This window comes from Carassius carassius, chromosome 21, assembly GCF_963082965.1.
Source record: "Carassius carassius chromosome 21, fCarCar2.1, whole genome shotgun sequence".
Taxonomy (NCBI): Eukaryota; Metazoa; Chordata; class Actinopteri; order Cypriniformes; family Cyprinidae; genus Carassius; species Carassius carassius.
The window spans coordinates 19,586,825-19,601,538 of NC_081775.1; the positions used below are offsets into that span (position 1 = coordinate 19,586,825).

The window sequence follows — 14,714 nt, forward strand, 5'->3', positions numbered from 1 at the left end:
ACAATGCTTGTGCCGAAAATAAGGGTCTATTTTATTTAGGAAAACAAAATTCAGGAAGGAATGAATGATGCCACAGCCACAACATGGACAAGACTGTAAATTATTCTTGTTTTTAGCTCGCAGAAATTTCATGGTATTATTTTTGGCTTGATCAAAAGAATAATTCTTGTCATTGTGCTTCATATTGGCAGGGCCACGACGACCTTCTTAGCGGAAAAAAGTCATTACGTGACCTCAGAAATTAGTGATGTGCAGAAGAAAAAAATGGGTTAAAGCAGTCTTCAATAATAAATAAATAAAACCTCAAGAAAAAAGTATAGGCCCTACCAGAAGAGACAACCATGGACATGTTACCTTAAACTCTCCCAAGAATGACTGGAATTACTAAAAAAGGAAAATAGATATTAGAATAAATCTAGAATAACATGTTTGACAGGACTTTAGATTTAGGGTAAAGTGCAGTACAAATTGCATACCAGAACCATTACATTTATAGGTACAGAGTGCTCAAGTAATGTTTTTAGAACAGAGGTCCAACATGGGACAGAAGAGAGGTGAAGTGGGATGCTTGGCCAACTGTCTGGATTTATCCATATCAGAGGAGAGAGTCCCTGCCCCAGGCTGTAGTTAATGAAAATCCCATGGCTGAGCATCTGAGCTTCAGATACTTCTTCATGGTCATTGTGTGAGCACCTTTAATTGAATCAGAGCCACAGGTCACAGAGACTCTCCTCCACCAGCTCCCCCCTTCAGTATAAACACATTTAGGGACTATTTATTTTTTAGCTGTGGCGTGCGTCCACGGCAGCCAGGTCAACTGATACCCAGATGGTTTCTCTGAGGAGACTGTCTACAGATTCCTGCTGTCAGAGTTGAGGAAAGTGAGGATCTGACGGTATGTCGCTGATTACAGTCACTCAGCTTTAAATACAGGAACTGCATGATAAACATTACTCTTCAAGCCTACTAAATAAGCTCAATCTTATGCTGTAGTGACATTTTCATTGTTTTCCTTATCGATAGATGGGTACAAGGATGTGCAAACAGAATGCAGAATTGCAGTTTGAATTTGAATTTAAAGAAGTAGAAACAAAATTTACAGAAATTTATACAACTGTGCTTTTAAAAAATGTTTAGCACATTTTACAGATACTATAGATAGATAGATAGATAGATAGATAGATAGATAGATAGATAGATAGATAGATTTAAACTATTTTTTCCTATTCAGTAAATGAATTTTTACTGACAAGGGTGGAAGAACACTTCATTTCCCAGAATGCATTGTCTGTGTTGCATTACTTTGATTTTGCTATTCAGTAATGTCCTCTTCCTACTCGAGCACCAGTTAAACACCATCAACCTTCAGTAATTTTCAGTAATTTCCTCTTCCTCTCATCCCAATTCATATTCTAGTTCAACTTTCATCAATAATTCAATACAAATTCTAACTTGAACAAGAATCTATTCTTCAGTTCTTTTACACAATATGTTCATAGACATATGTTTTATTCCGGTAGAGTGTGATGTAAAATTCTTTAAAAACCTCTATAAACGTTTATAGTAACGGTATTAACATTTGACTTTGAACATCATCATTGTATTAATTCATATCACCTTTCTGTGGTAATATAGACATCTCTTATGCAGTCTGCAGACAGCGAAATTGTGTGGGGTCGATGGAAGGACAGTCAGTCTGTTCCTACCCAGTGTCCCACACATACACATACAGACTGGCCCTTCTTCAGTGCTTTTCAGACACAAACTCTCGCTTCCCAGACTCCCTCTGTCATGTGTTGTGACCCGGGGTCGGCAGCTGTCAGTCAGAGCTTCGGCTTCAGCTGGACAGAGAGAGAGGAAGAGAGAGAAAGAGCTCTCAGAGGAAAATCCTTCCTCTTTATATGGGATCATCTATCTGCATGCAGGGCTCATAATTGAATTACTGCCCCTTCCCCTGCACATATTCCAATGCAAACCTGTAGGCTGGAATGATAAAGACCTCCACTCATAATCAGAGTGTGTGAATCAGCTTGTTAACAGCACAGTGGTTTCCCTGTTTAAACACTACTAATGCTGCATGCTCTAGATGAAATTATTACATAGATAGAAATTATGTAGATAGAAAGATAATTCCACATCCTACCTTTTAATTTGAATTGCAGTTTTGTGTCCTGTTTGAATTCAATTTGAATTCAGGAATTTAAATAGGAAGTTACGAGGCATTCTCAGTTCAGTTTTGAATGGTACACACCCATTATTAATGGAGTGGAGCAACAATGAAAAACTGATAGCTACAGTTGAAGAAAGCTGACAAGGAGATGGAGGATGATAGCAGGTCCATGGTTGTGTGAACTGAAGGTCTCAGAAGGGTCACATTCAACTCTACTCTTTCTGCTCTGAACTGGATGAGAAAGAGAGAGAAGGGCGAACAGAGAGACTGTGGGCCACAGACTGGATTGATTTCCTGCATGGGGTCATGCCAGGGACAGGTTCAGCCGCCCCAGGTTCTGGAAACAAGAGTGGCCACAAAGCCACAGCAAGTGGAGGAGCGAGGGTCAGCCGTTTGATGACTTACCAGAAATCCAAAGAGCCAATGGAGATTCATGTATACAGATATAACCTGCAGAGTTTTGGTAACTGATGTTCAGGTCAGGACTGTGAACCTTAAACTGAAAAACATTTGGTGACAAATTGACTTTGAAACAGTAAATTTGACTAATAATTAGTAAGAAATGGCAAATAGACACTAAAATAAACTTGAAAATCTGAAGTAGAAAGAGAAATTGTATTTTAATTTAAACCATATTCTAATAATTGTTGTTTTTTATTTACAACTTCAAAAATATATATTTTTTTACAGTGTATTTTCTCATGGAAACCGAAATGTTGTTCATAGCTTTTCCCCTTGAAATCTCTTAACTTTTTTCATTTCAGAATTCAGTCCGTTCTCACTCAGATCATATTCAGTTGTAGATTATAATTGTAACTGATAGGGGGAGATCTGCTACAATCAATCATGCAAGAATTACATGATTTTCTGAACTACATTATATTCTGAGGTAACATATTTTTCTGTTTTCCTTGCTTACAATGGCCAATGCATTTGATCAAAAAAGGAGGGCATATTCCTTTCTGTACTGCCAGTTGTCATATTTTACAGATAACATTGAAACAAAGAAGAACATCAGCTCTTACTCTACTTTCCTACAGATGCAAATGATATGACTGTGGTTGTGTGCATATCAACTCTGTCAACACCAAAGTTAAGAGTCCTTGTTCCTGAGGCCATCCAGCCAATCTAAAGTTGATATTTTCTTTAAACGTGTCTCCTGGAGTATATTTTTTTTTTTACTAAGTTTTTTATTTCAAGAGCATGCCATCACCTCAGGCTAGAGTGAAATGTTCTCTATGGGATTTCAGCCATTTAACCATGAGTCAGAATCACAAAACCTGGCTGAAGCTACTGGATCATACACAAGAAAAGTGTCTGTGCTCTCCATATACAGTATTTGCATTAACAAAGACATATTGAAGCACAGAGAGTAGGGGAGAGCGGGGCTAGTTGTCACATTTTTTACACCAGTAATTATTTCTCAGGTTGGGTTTATTTTTGAAAGTCAATCAAATTCTAAAGACACAAACCTGTAGAAAGTTACTGAATAATTCCACTGTTATATTGCCCAGGGAAAAACCATACAGTTAAATGAAGAAAACCTGACTACATTCCAGAATCATTGGGCAGTTGTCATACCCATGGGGTTGGGTGTCACTTTTTTATATATATATTATTCCATATATATTTATATATCCTATAAAAAATATGACACCTAACCTGACATTTATGACTTTTTTGTCCTGACCCTGTCTGAATTATTCCAGGTTTTTGCGTTCACTTATTTGACTAATAGAAATTAAACTATTGGAAACTGCCTAATCTGGACGTGATTAGGACTATATCCAGTCATAATGACTGCACTGGATGCGGCCTGCGCGACGCGACAAAAAAAATTCGTCCTCAGAAATCTCATGCACAGTTCTATTTTTGACGCACTCCACGCCGCTACTTCTGACGCGACAAATAAAAGAATTTGCAGCGAACAAGAATTTTTGTCTTGTTCAGTGTAGACAGTCTCTGTTGCGACACTAGTATATACAACGATCGCGTCGGCTGTAAAATCTACAAAATCATTCTAATGCAGTGTGTAAACTTTAGGTTTGAAACCATCATATAAAACCATTGATACAAAACTTTTACATTTGTAATTGGACTTTTGACTCCAAATCCTGCAACTGGTAGGCTAGATATAGGCTAGGTCTAGGTTTGGGTATTCCCGGCCCATGTAATCTCAGTGGCAAACATTATAACTGAATTCACTTAGCTCGTGAGACAACTTGCCCCGCAGTATATATAGGCTAGTCAGTATTTATTTATAAATACTTAGGCCTACACATTAACTCGCTGAATTAAACGAGCATTGTATTGTTTTGAGAATGCATTATCTTCTACTTTCTGCCTACGCTTACTAAATTCCTAGCGGGTCTCCAATTTTCGCCCATATGTTTTCAGATCTCTTCCACAACATCCTAATCTAAGTCATGCTGTTTATTATTTGGCTTACAAACATCCCACTGCATCTACGAGCAGAAGCCGGTCATGTCCTTTTGATTAACTTCTACTTGGTAATCAACGGGGTCCTTTATTGTGCCTTTAGGATCACTGAAATAAAAGTCTAAGATTTTCCTCTCTCTATTAACATCTTCACAGCTTAATGTGGGCTATTTGCTGAAGTGTTTGCGCAAATTCGATTTGTTTTCTCTGTATTTGTAACAAATTTACTTTTTCTGCCCAATGCAAATTATGTCCGCTAGATACAAATCCCAGTGTAACTTTTAACATGACTGACTTTTCATGTTTGCAACAGAATAACAGAATGAGGTTTATGTTTAGTTTAGACGAAGAATAAGTCAGTGTCATAGAAGTGAGTCAGTATTTGATTTTAGTTTTCAGAAGAGTAGCTATGCCGTTTGCAGTGCAACAAAACAACTTGTGGGAGGAAGTGATATGATCTCTTCCGTATTCCCAATGTCTTTTTGCTTGGTGAATTCATCATCGAATGAAATGGTTCTTATGTGGGCTAACCGAAGCAAATGGACTGGATGTTTACACACTTGTCCGTCAGGTTGGCTCCATACGGCCTTACAGACATCCAAAAAACTGTCCAAAAATCTTGGAGAGCAGCGCGAGTCGTTTAAGTGCTCTGAGTTTAGAGATCTATTGCAGAGATTTGAGCTGCCACGTCAATATCAACAGTTTTCAATTTCTTTGATCTCTGGATGTCCAGACTCAAGCAGTTCCACGGAGTTTTATGGAAGGCGATTTTATTTTTATTTTATTTTTTCATACTTTTTTGTTTTGTTTATTTTTTGGATAAATTCTGTGGACAGTCAGCAGTTTGCAATATTTTTCATCAAGCGTTTGTTACCAACAAAAAAGTCAATAAAAAAGGATAATTATGATAAACGCTTTAACTTTTCTTCTGGACTTTAAATGTATTTTTAAGAACCACATATCGAACAGAACAAAATGCATACAGCAGATTTCTTAAAATATATTGCTAGTGATTCAAAACTCTACAAAAACAAGAAATCTATCCTAATATAGGCTACTCTATACACTATAGCGAGTTGCTTTATGTCTGTTTTGTCTCTGTCTAAGCTTAAAGTTTTGTGCTTTTGCCATAATAAAAGAGGAAATGAGTAACAGGTGAGTTGGTGATCATCATATTAATGAACTTTACTTAAGAAGATTGCACATTTTGTGTAGCAACTGGATCAGCGTTTGTATAATTTTTATTAATGATGCAGTAACCATAAACCAGCTTTATTTCTTTTATGTTATAGTCTATATATGTTAGCGTTTTCTAAAATAAAATAAATGTGATGTTTGCTATTAAACTACTTTTTATTAGTATTGACAGGTTTAGGTTTTCATAAGATATAAAATCGAAAACGACCCTTTTGGCTTTAAATAGATTAAAAAAATATCATAACTTTAATGTTGCCTTATATAAAATAATGACGTTGGTTTGTATTACATATTAAATTATATTACATGCATATTAATGAATATGCATAGAAATATGGAAGAAAATATAGAATAGGAATAAATATCAAAAGTACCCTAAAATTTTTCCCCTTGTAAAAAAAACGACAGTTTACAAATTTTTTTTGCTGTTGCTTTAGGCCTTGTGATTGTTTCACACGGCTGTTTCCTTATGTAAATCCAATTACAACTGTGCTTATACATTGCATACATCTCGATAATAAAATAAAAAGATGCTTCTCCAAAGTAGAGTAATATCTGAATTATATTTTGTCCGTATAACTAAAGACCATAATGGCATTTCAGCTGTCACATATATAATTTAAATTCAAAACTTAATTTTGTCTTTAATGTAGCATGATATATGATAATCGAATTCATTCAGTGGATTTTTTAGCCAGTGCGCGTTTAAAGGTCGATCCTTGATGCCTGCTTTGATTGAGTTGGGACAGCGTCACGCGTAACATGTTCCTGGATCAAAATCCATCAAATCTGGATTCAGTAGACTACTTTGGTGATTTCAAGTTAGGCCTATAAGTGCTCAGCCAGTCACAATTATGTGATTTAATCACATTCTCCTATCTCTCATAACAATTTTGTTTTATTAAGAGAAAATGTTTTGGAGGTAAATGGTTAATTGACAGGAGCCGCACGTGATTGATTTTTGGGCGTATTGAATCAGACCGCTTTCTCCCTCTCTCCCTCTCCCAGTTTACGGGTCGTTGTTTCTGATCCTCTAAATCCCACCCACTTGAAATGAAGAGGTGGAAAAAAATTGCCATCTCTCTTGCTTATACACTAACTTGTCCCCTGTTATTAGCATCCTGGTTCACTATTCTCGTACTCGGGACGGGGTGATGGAGACTGAGAGTTGCCTGTCTTTCTCCTCGCCTTCAAACAGGATCACGCCAGAGAATTCACCGGGTTTGGAGCATAATTCCGGCGCGTTCTTCCAGTGTGACGACCTCCAAAAGTCTCCGCACCTTCCTCTAGCGCATCGACATGAGTTTTTTATGGGACGCTACACAGACGGCGGCTCCGCGGACTTTACGCACGGCGTCAGCGCTACAACTCCCCGCGCCTCGCCTGGAAAACATACGAAGTATTTGGAGAATATGAACCAGGACCAAAAACCTTCGATTACTGAGAAGAACTCGTCATTTTATGAGACTAATTCTGACGGTAAGTGAAAACTAGTTCAGTACTTGAATGTCAGCGAGGAAAACCTCCAAACGTCCAGACTGTAAAACGATAGACTAGGCTACTAGTCGTAATAGCAAACAAAAGCGTAATAATAATAGTAATAATAATAATTCTCAAAAGCCGTTTACACAATTTTTTAAAATAGGCTACTCCACCTGAAAGGCCCAAAACAACCAGTTGCTGGGAATGTGACTATAAATCAGTAATATTTTTAATTTACGCATAATTTCTTGAAACGGATATATGGCAGCTGGAAGTGTAAATAGCCTACCATTACATTTACACTTAAAATTATGTCACAGCAAGAAAAGTGGTGTTATTTGTGCTGATTAGTGATAGGCTAGATTAAGCCAATTGAAATAATGTATTTATTTATTAAGTTAGACTTTTCGGTTAATCAGTATTTCTTTCGATCTGGAATCCCACTTGTTAAACACTTTTGAAATGGCCTGTACCTAACCTTTATAGTTTTATTAGGCTACATACATACATGGTGTTCACGATGTTAAAGTGAGATGTGTATTCGTTGTTCAAAGGTGTTTTCTAAATAACCGCAATATAAAACGTTAGAATTTTTTTTGACATAATTTATTTACCCTTTAGCTACTTACAGCAGTTTTGTTAGGCTTCAAAACTATATTTTTTCTTTTTTTTTATTATAAACTTTTACAAAAGTATAATTGATCTCAAATAGCTTAGCTAAAAGTTTAATGTTTGTATAAGTTTGGTTTTAAAATAATTAACTCTAAATAAGTTATCATAATTAGTTAAAAATAAGCCATATGGTAAAAGTAAAATGAAAGAACACTTTATTTCAATTTTATTATTATTATTTTAAACCAGGCAAGTCAGTTAAAAACGGGTCCTTACTTTCAATAACAGCCTATTTTAGTTATTATTAGTATTATTTTATAACAGCTGAATGGTTGTTGTAAGAGCTGCGCCTTTTAGGAAATTTCAGGCCTGCTAACAGTATCCCCAGCGCTTTTCGTCCTCACACTTTCCCAAATCATGATTTAAAAACGCATTTTTAAAGTTCTTGCATAATTATTTATTATTTGTGTGGTTCAAATCTTTTTTGATCTGTTGTGACTTAACGTTTTCTTTCCTCATACAGCTGAAACAATTTATTTCAACCGCAAGTCTCAATTTATATTACAGGCCTAATCATAAAATATTGCGATGTCTAGGCCTAATGCTCAGAAACAATATCGTCAGAAGCATAAATGGCCTGTTATGGCCATTCTTTTTCGCGTTTAAATGCCTTACTATTCTGTCACACATTCTAAATTCGCTTCATTTATAAACGATTAGGTCGATATCAGCAAGTCAACAAGCAAGTTTACATTTCCAGAATAAGTTATTTATTTGAAGATCACGAGACGTGTTGAGCCAGTATGTTCTTTAACTTTTAATTGGGGACCTCACCCTATGGGGCTATTGGTGGGAACGAACTAGTGTTGAAGACAACACAACAACCTGTTTTGTCTTTTAGTATACTGTGCTATAAGGGGGAAGAAATGCAAGGTCATTTCTGCCATATGTGCCGGGGTTACAGCGTCGAACTTGTTTCCGATCATTCATCGTTGCACTTATATATTATAGCCTACTTTTTGAAAGACACTTTTTGTCATGTTCTCAATCATTTTTAAAACTTCATTTTTATTAATGTATCGCTCTTTCGAAGGTCAGTGGATATACATTTTGGGAGATGTTTAATTAAAATAAAAATAAAATAGTAAAGTCTTGTTATTTAGTGTTCTTAGGCCGACAATATATTACTATTCTATTTCTTAAAACATTATTATGATTATTATTATGATTATTATTATTAGTTATTGTACTTTTTGAAGATATAAAATATAATAATGCTATCACTTTAAAGTTATGGAGCTCTAGTAAATGGTTTCCTCTGTTTTGGTGAAAATTAAATTAGGAAAACCATAATTCATTTCTGCCACTTAATCACTAAGCAGAGACAGACATTGAGCTTTAAAGCAAACTGCCTGGAGATTTTTATGACCCAAGGTCAGATGTTTTTAATATCTACAGAAACATCTAAATTATAATTTCACTCTAATTCAGATGGATTACAGTGGAACTCTTGTGAGGAAAACAAACTATAGCACTATCATTGTCATACAGCATATCAGCAAGTTCTTGACATGCCTATAAAAAACTATAAATATAATAATTTTTTTTTATGTCTCAAATGCAAGACTTTGACTCTTGTATGCATTTGAATTAATTAAAGCACCTTTTCCATAAAAAATTGGGATATGATTATTTGATTATATTAAAAATTGCTACACAGAAGAGACATACATTTCTATTTTATACCCATGAAAGAAAAAAAAACTCTTGTAAAGGACTGTGACTGGTTTATTCCTTTTAAAATAGCTCTTCCCATCATTTATATTCTCCTGAGAAAAGTAAACACATCCTGTTTGAATGATGTTTATTATTAAAGTGATTATAACATAACTTTTTTTGTAAAAATTCATTCACTTTTTGCAACCTTTTAACCTGTCATAACATAATAGCAGTGGATTTTGTAATGACATGCATTTTATTGTACTATTCAAGCAAGCGTTTAAACTTACAAAAATAGATTTTTAACTCAACCCATTCAATCTAAAGTTTCAAGCTTAATCAAAACAGTAAGCTCTGCTGACAGTGTGTTATTATCCTCTTTAAAGTTTGTGGAATACCAATAAGTAGACTTAATATTTGAAGCAATATTGGTTTAATGGTCTACTTTTTAATAGAAACTGCTAAAATATTATTTGTTTTATGTGCCTGTTGCACACCATTTTTTTCTGGAATAGTCAGGAAGTACATTACATATTTACTGATGAACAAAATAGCTTCTACAGTTTACAGTAACATACAGTGATTGCTATGAATTTATCACTGATCAAAAATATGTTTTATTGTTCATTTTTTAGCAAGGTTACATATAAGGAATTTTAAGCTGTGCTGCTTCATATGTAAACCTGCAATATAATGTGTATTAATTTAACTTGTGAACATTATAATTCTATTCCTAATTAAAACTCATATATTTGACATGCGTTTGTGGTTAGTTTGAGGTTGTTACGCCCTGCAGCTAAATCAGAAGAGAAGGAAAAATATTCAGACTATACATAAAAAAAGCCATTAACTGCAGTTTAGAACACAAGAAAAGCACAGTACTTAAAGAGAAAATGGTGTTTAATTAGCCTGGGCACAGTATTTATATTTGCTTATTAGAATCTAAATGTCATTCTGTCTTGGTGTCAGCAGGAGATAAGACCATACCCAAGAATCTTGCATATCCTGCTCTAGACTCGGAGTGTTGTGGAAAACTGAAAGAGCCGTCCAACGGGTTGCCTGGAGACTCCATTGCTGACTCCATCGACCTGTCAGGCAAGAACAAGAAGCGGAGAAACCGGACAACCTTCAGCACCTTTCAGCTAGAGGAGCTGGAGAAGGTCTTTCAGAAGACACATTACCCAGATGTGTATGCACGGGAACAGCTGGCACTGAGGACGGAGCTCACGGAGGCAAGAGTGCAGGTGTGTTAGACCACCTCATGGGACAGGCTTTTAGTTATAAAATCAATGAAAGTATTTGGTATTCTAAAAATAATTACGTCTATTCTCTTATTTTTGTCTATTCTCACAAAGGCTGCATTATTTGATAAAAAAATACAGTCAAGACCAGGGGCGCTGGACTGGGGATAAAACCAGTACTGATTACCAGGGCCCCAAAGGAAGAGAGGACCCTTGAAAACTCTTGAATATATATTTTCAAGGGGAGGGGGGCCCATTAGGACTGCCTATGCATAGGGCCGGGGATCTTGTGCAGCGCCCCTGGTCAAGACAGTAATATTATGAAATATGATTACATTTTAAATAACTGTTTTATATTTCAGTGTATGTTAAAATTTAATTTATTAATGTGATGGCAAAGTTCGTCCAGTCTTCAGTGTCACATGATGTTTCAGAAATCATTCTAATAGGCTGTAATAAAATGTAGTGCTCAATAAATATTTATGGCTAAAAACAATTGTGCTACTTACTATAAAGTTCAAAAGTAACATTGTCCTTAGAGATCAATCGAATGCATCCTTGCTGAGTGAAGTATTAATTTCTTTAAAATAAACTTGGGTAACTGATGTTAAAAAAATATCTGGTTTCAAATGCAGCAACATGCACTAATATTTATTTATTTATTTGCACAGATTTAAGTGCTTTCACTAATATTAATGTTCCTCATCGATTAGATTAAATATATTGAATTCAGTGAAAGGCAGAGTGTTCCATTTTGACAGGGCCTATATTTATATCACTCAATAATTAAGTTATTATACAGAAATAATACAGTATATGGATATTCTTTCTCCAGGTGTGGTTCCAAAACAGACGGGCCAAATGGAGGAAAAGAGAGCGTTACGGGAAGATGCAAGAGGTGCGAAACCACTTTGCTGCTACATATGATATCTCCCTTCTCCCTCGCTCCGACTCATACCAGGTACACACGCAAATACACAAACACAGAACACAAAGACAGCATAAGACAGAGCTTGAGAACAAAAAATGTAGCTTTTGTATACGGTTTCAACACACACAGGGGAGTTGCTTTGGTTTGGCTGGAGACATAATGGACATTATAATGATTTATATTTGTTGTCATAAACACAGACTCAGTTTAGTTTTATATTGTATGTTAGTGTAATGCCATGTGGCACAGGCCAGCATTAAACATATTTAATTTGTATACATGTTAATTAAATGTAAAAAGGTTCTGAAAATGATTTCATAATGGGTTTTTCTTTTCTTTCCACACAGATGCAAAATAACCTGTGGCCAAGCAGTGTGGGAACGGGAGGTGCCGGCGGGGTGGCCAGTGGTTGTGTTCTGGGAGCAGAAAACATGGCGTCGTCCTGTATGAGCCCTTACCCCCATCCTCACAGCAACCTGCCCGGGCTCATGGGTATGTCTGCGTCTCCAGGCCATCCTCATCATCATCATCATCATCACCCACCCCACCACCCTAGCATTAATGGGATATACTCACTCCATGGCTTCCCAGGAAGCCTGGGGGCCCATTCCTTTGAGCCCGGACCAGAGTCTGAATACAAGCCCTCAGGCCTGGTGGCCCTGCGCATGAAAACCAAAGACCCCGGGAGCCTGTTATCCTGGCCGACATGACCGTGCAGCTGCAATTGGGATTGTGATGACATCACTGAGCCACCAAACAGTTAGAATGCCTGCACACAACTGAAATACTTTTTTAATGCTCAATGTACACATCTGTTTTTTTTTTCTTGTTTTTTTGCAGGCTTTTTCACTGCAAAGATACATTTGACGTGTATTTTTTTTTCTTGATCTGTTTCCCTATGGAAGCATCTCATTTGTTTGTGTGCTTGTTGAAATTCTATGGGCCACAATGGGCTTTGCACACAACTTGCCATAATATAAAATTACCAAAGAGGATGTGCAACCTTTTTATTTAAGTATGTTAATGTTACTCTCATAGTTTCAGTGTATGCAGTGGTTTAGCCCCATTATGTATATATGTAGTCCCAGTCAATAAATGATTTTACATTTTCTGACTTTGTGCATTCAAATATGTCACCACCAGCAAATAAATATGTGCTTCTGGTAAACCATTGCAGGAATGAAGAATCGCTGCATATAGATTACATTTTGTGTGTCTAATTGTTTATGGATTGCTTATTTTAATTAGGGATGCATGATATTTTGGAATCATATTGGCTGATATAACGGTTTGCTTTTTTATTTAACGGCTTTGGTCAGTATTAAATATAAACTCGTACAAGCTCATTTCTCAAATTTTTACATTTAGATTAACTTAGGTATTATCTAACACTCAATTAAAGTCACTTTTTAAAAACACTAAAAACTTAATAACAATGTTAACAATTATTAATTTTTAGAATGCCCAGACACTTTGTGCATTTAAAATAATTAATTTTAGTATTTGTTGTTTTATTCTTTCGTTTATTTATATAGAATTGTACAAAATTTAAAACTATCATCCTTGAAAATATTTTTGGTATTCTACATGAATTTAAATATTCATGCATCCCTAATTCTAATCTTGAATAATATCCGGAATTTGTTGTTTTACTATAACATAGATAATTGTACAGGTTCAGGCAACTTTGGGATCCTTATGAACATCTCATAAAATTCTAATGCAACAAAAAATATTTTGTGTGCCGATTTCTTAAGGCTAGTATACACACTTACAAGCAAGGTGAAATGTGTTTTTGTTTTACTTGAGAGAGAGCATTGCTGTCTAATTTTTTATATTTTGGTGTGGGCTGGTACACCAGCAGCATGTGACAGCCCTGCTAATACAAAACCAACTTAGTGACCACAAACATCTCACTCTCAGAATGATGACAGATCCAAGGTTTTTTTCTGTCATACCAATCAGCCTTAGTTCTGGGGTCTGACAGCTGGACAGAACCACAAAGAATAATGAATTATGAATCAACTTACATGTTATGCTACTGTTTAATTCAAGAGTCTTTGACAAAAATCTAAATACTAATGTGACAAGCAAAGCAGACCCCATCTGAAGCTTGTTATGTGGTCGATGTATTAAAAAAATGAATAAATGTTTGAAATGCACCTGGGCTTCATAACTAATCAAACTAGTTCAAATCAAATTCTGCCTGGTGAAAACCTACATATTTTTGAACATTCAGTTCCTGTGACATTGACTTTTAATAACAAAAATGTCTCTCATACAAACAGGGCTTCTAAAGAACAACATGCATTCTGAATTCTGTTTTTGAGACAACTCAATGTCAGTATACAGTTGATCGTGTTTGGTGTGTTCTTGGAATCCCAATCCTGTGGGAAATAGCTGTAGTTAAAGTGTTCTGTTGATACAAGTGCCAAACAGCCTTGAGGAGGGCAGTTCTGTGACCCAGCCATGGGACCGGTGTGGGTTTTTCAGCTCCATCTGGGTTTAATGACTGCATGCCAATCCTGCCAGGCACTCTTTCAGGGTGATTCACTTAATTTAGATGACACATAAGACGAAATTGCTTGAGATGAAAAAAGCTGCAGTGACAGGATTTTCAAAGCTTCTCTCATTTTTCCTAATTCTCAAAATGGGAACATCTTGACAGTTGCTTTGGGGCAAGCATTTCCTGCTGCTTCTTTCCTTTGTGCATCGAGGATGACAGAAACGCTGGATCACATTAAGTGCCAGTTTGGCGGACCGTGCCGTGTTTTGGAGAGAGTTGACATGTGGTTCCAATAGAGGATAGAAAGGGAGGCTGACAGAAACTCTCTCCACACCCACAGCTTCGAATTCCAGCCTGATCTTTCAAGAAAATGGAGCCAGCTCCAGCTACACATGCAAACTGATTAAATCCCAGATT

The 14,714-nt window shown here is 36.0% G+C and overlaps 1 protein-coding gene across 3 annotated transcripts; it reads left to right on the forward strand.

Moving 5' to 3' along the window:
• Positions 1-6,881: 6,881 nt before the first annotated feature.
• LOC132097175 (homeobox protein aristaless-like 3) lies at positions 6,882-12,905 on the forward strand. 3 transcript variants are annotated; one of them, XM_059502800.1, is made up of 4 exons: positions 6,882-7,285; positions 10,589-10,863; positions 11,696-11,821; positions 12,139-12,905. In XM_059502800.1, exons 1-4 carry the CDS (start codon positions 6,961-6,963, stop codon positions 12,499-12,501), a joined length of 1,089 nt encoding a protein of 362 aa, XP_059358783.1. In that variant the 5' UTR covers positions 6,882-6,960; the 3' UTR covers positions 12,502-12,905. The 3 variants fall into 3 exon arrangements, with proteins under 3 accessions (XP_059358783.1, XP_059358785.1, XP_059358784.1); XM_059502802.1 differs by having other exon boundaries at positions 10,634-10,863; XM_059502801.1 differs by having other exon boundaries at positions 6,883-7,285; positions 10,592-10,863.
• Positions 12,906-14,714: the final 1,809 nt, after the last annotated feature.

Excerpts from the sequence above, each read along its gene's own strand:
- LOC132097175 (XM_059502800.1), top strand. The coding sequence starts at position 6,961 with ATGGAGACTGAGAGTTGCCTGTCTTTCTCCTCGCCTTCAAACAGGATC. Across the intron at positions 10,864-11,695 it reads TCACGGAGGCAAGAGTGCAG|GTGTGGTTCCAAAACAGACG; the intron begins GTGTGTTAGACC and ends TTCTTTCTCCAG. Across the intron at positions 11,822-12,138 it reads CTCGCTCCGACTCATACCAG|ATGCAAAATAACCTGTGGCC; the intron begins GTACACACGCAA and ends CTTTCCACACAG.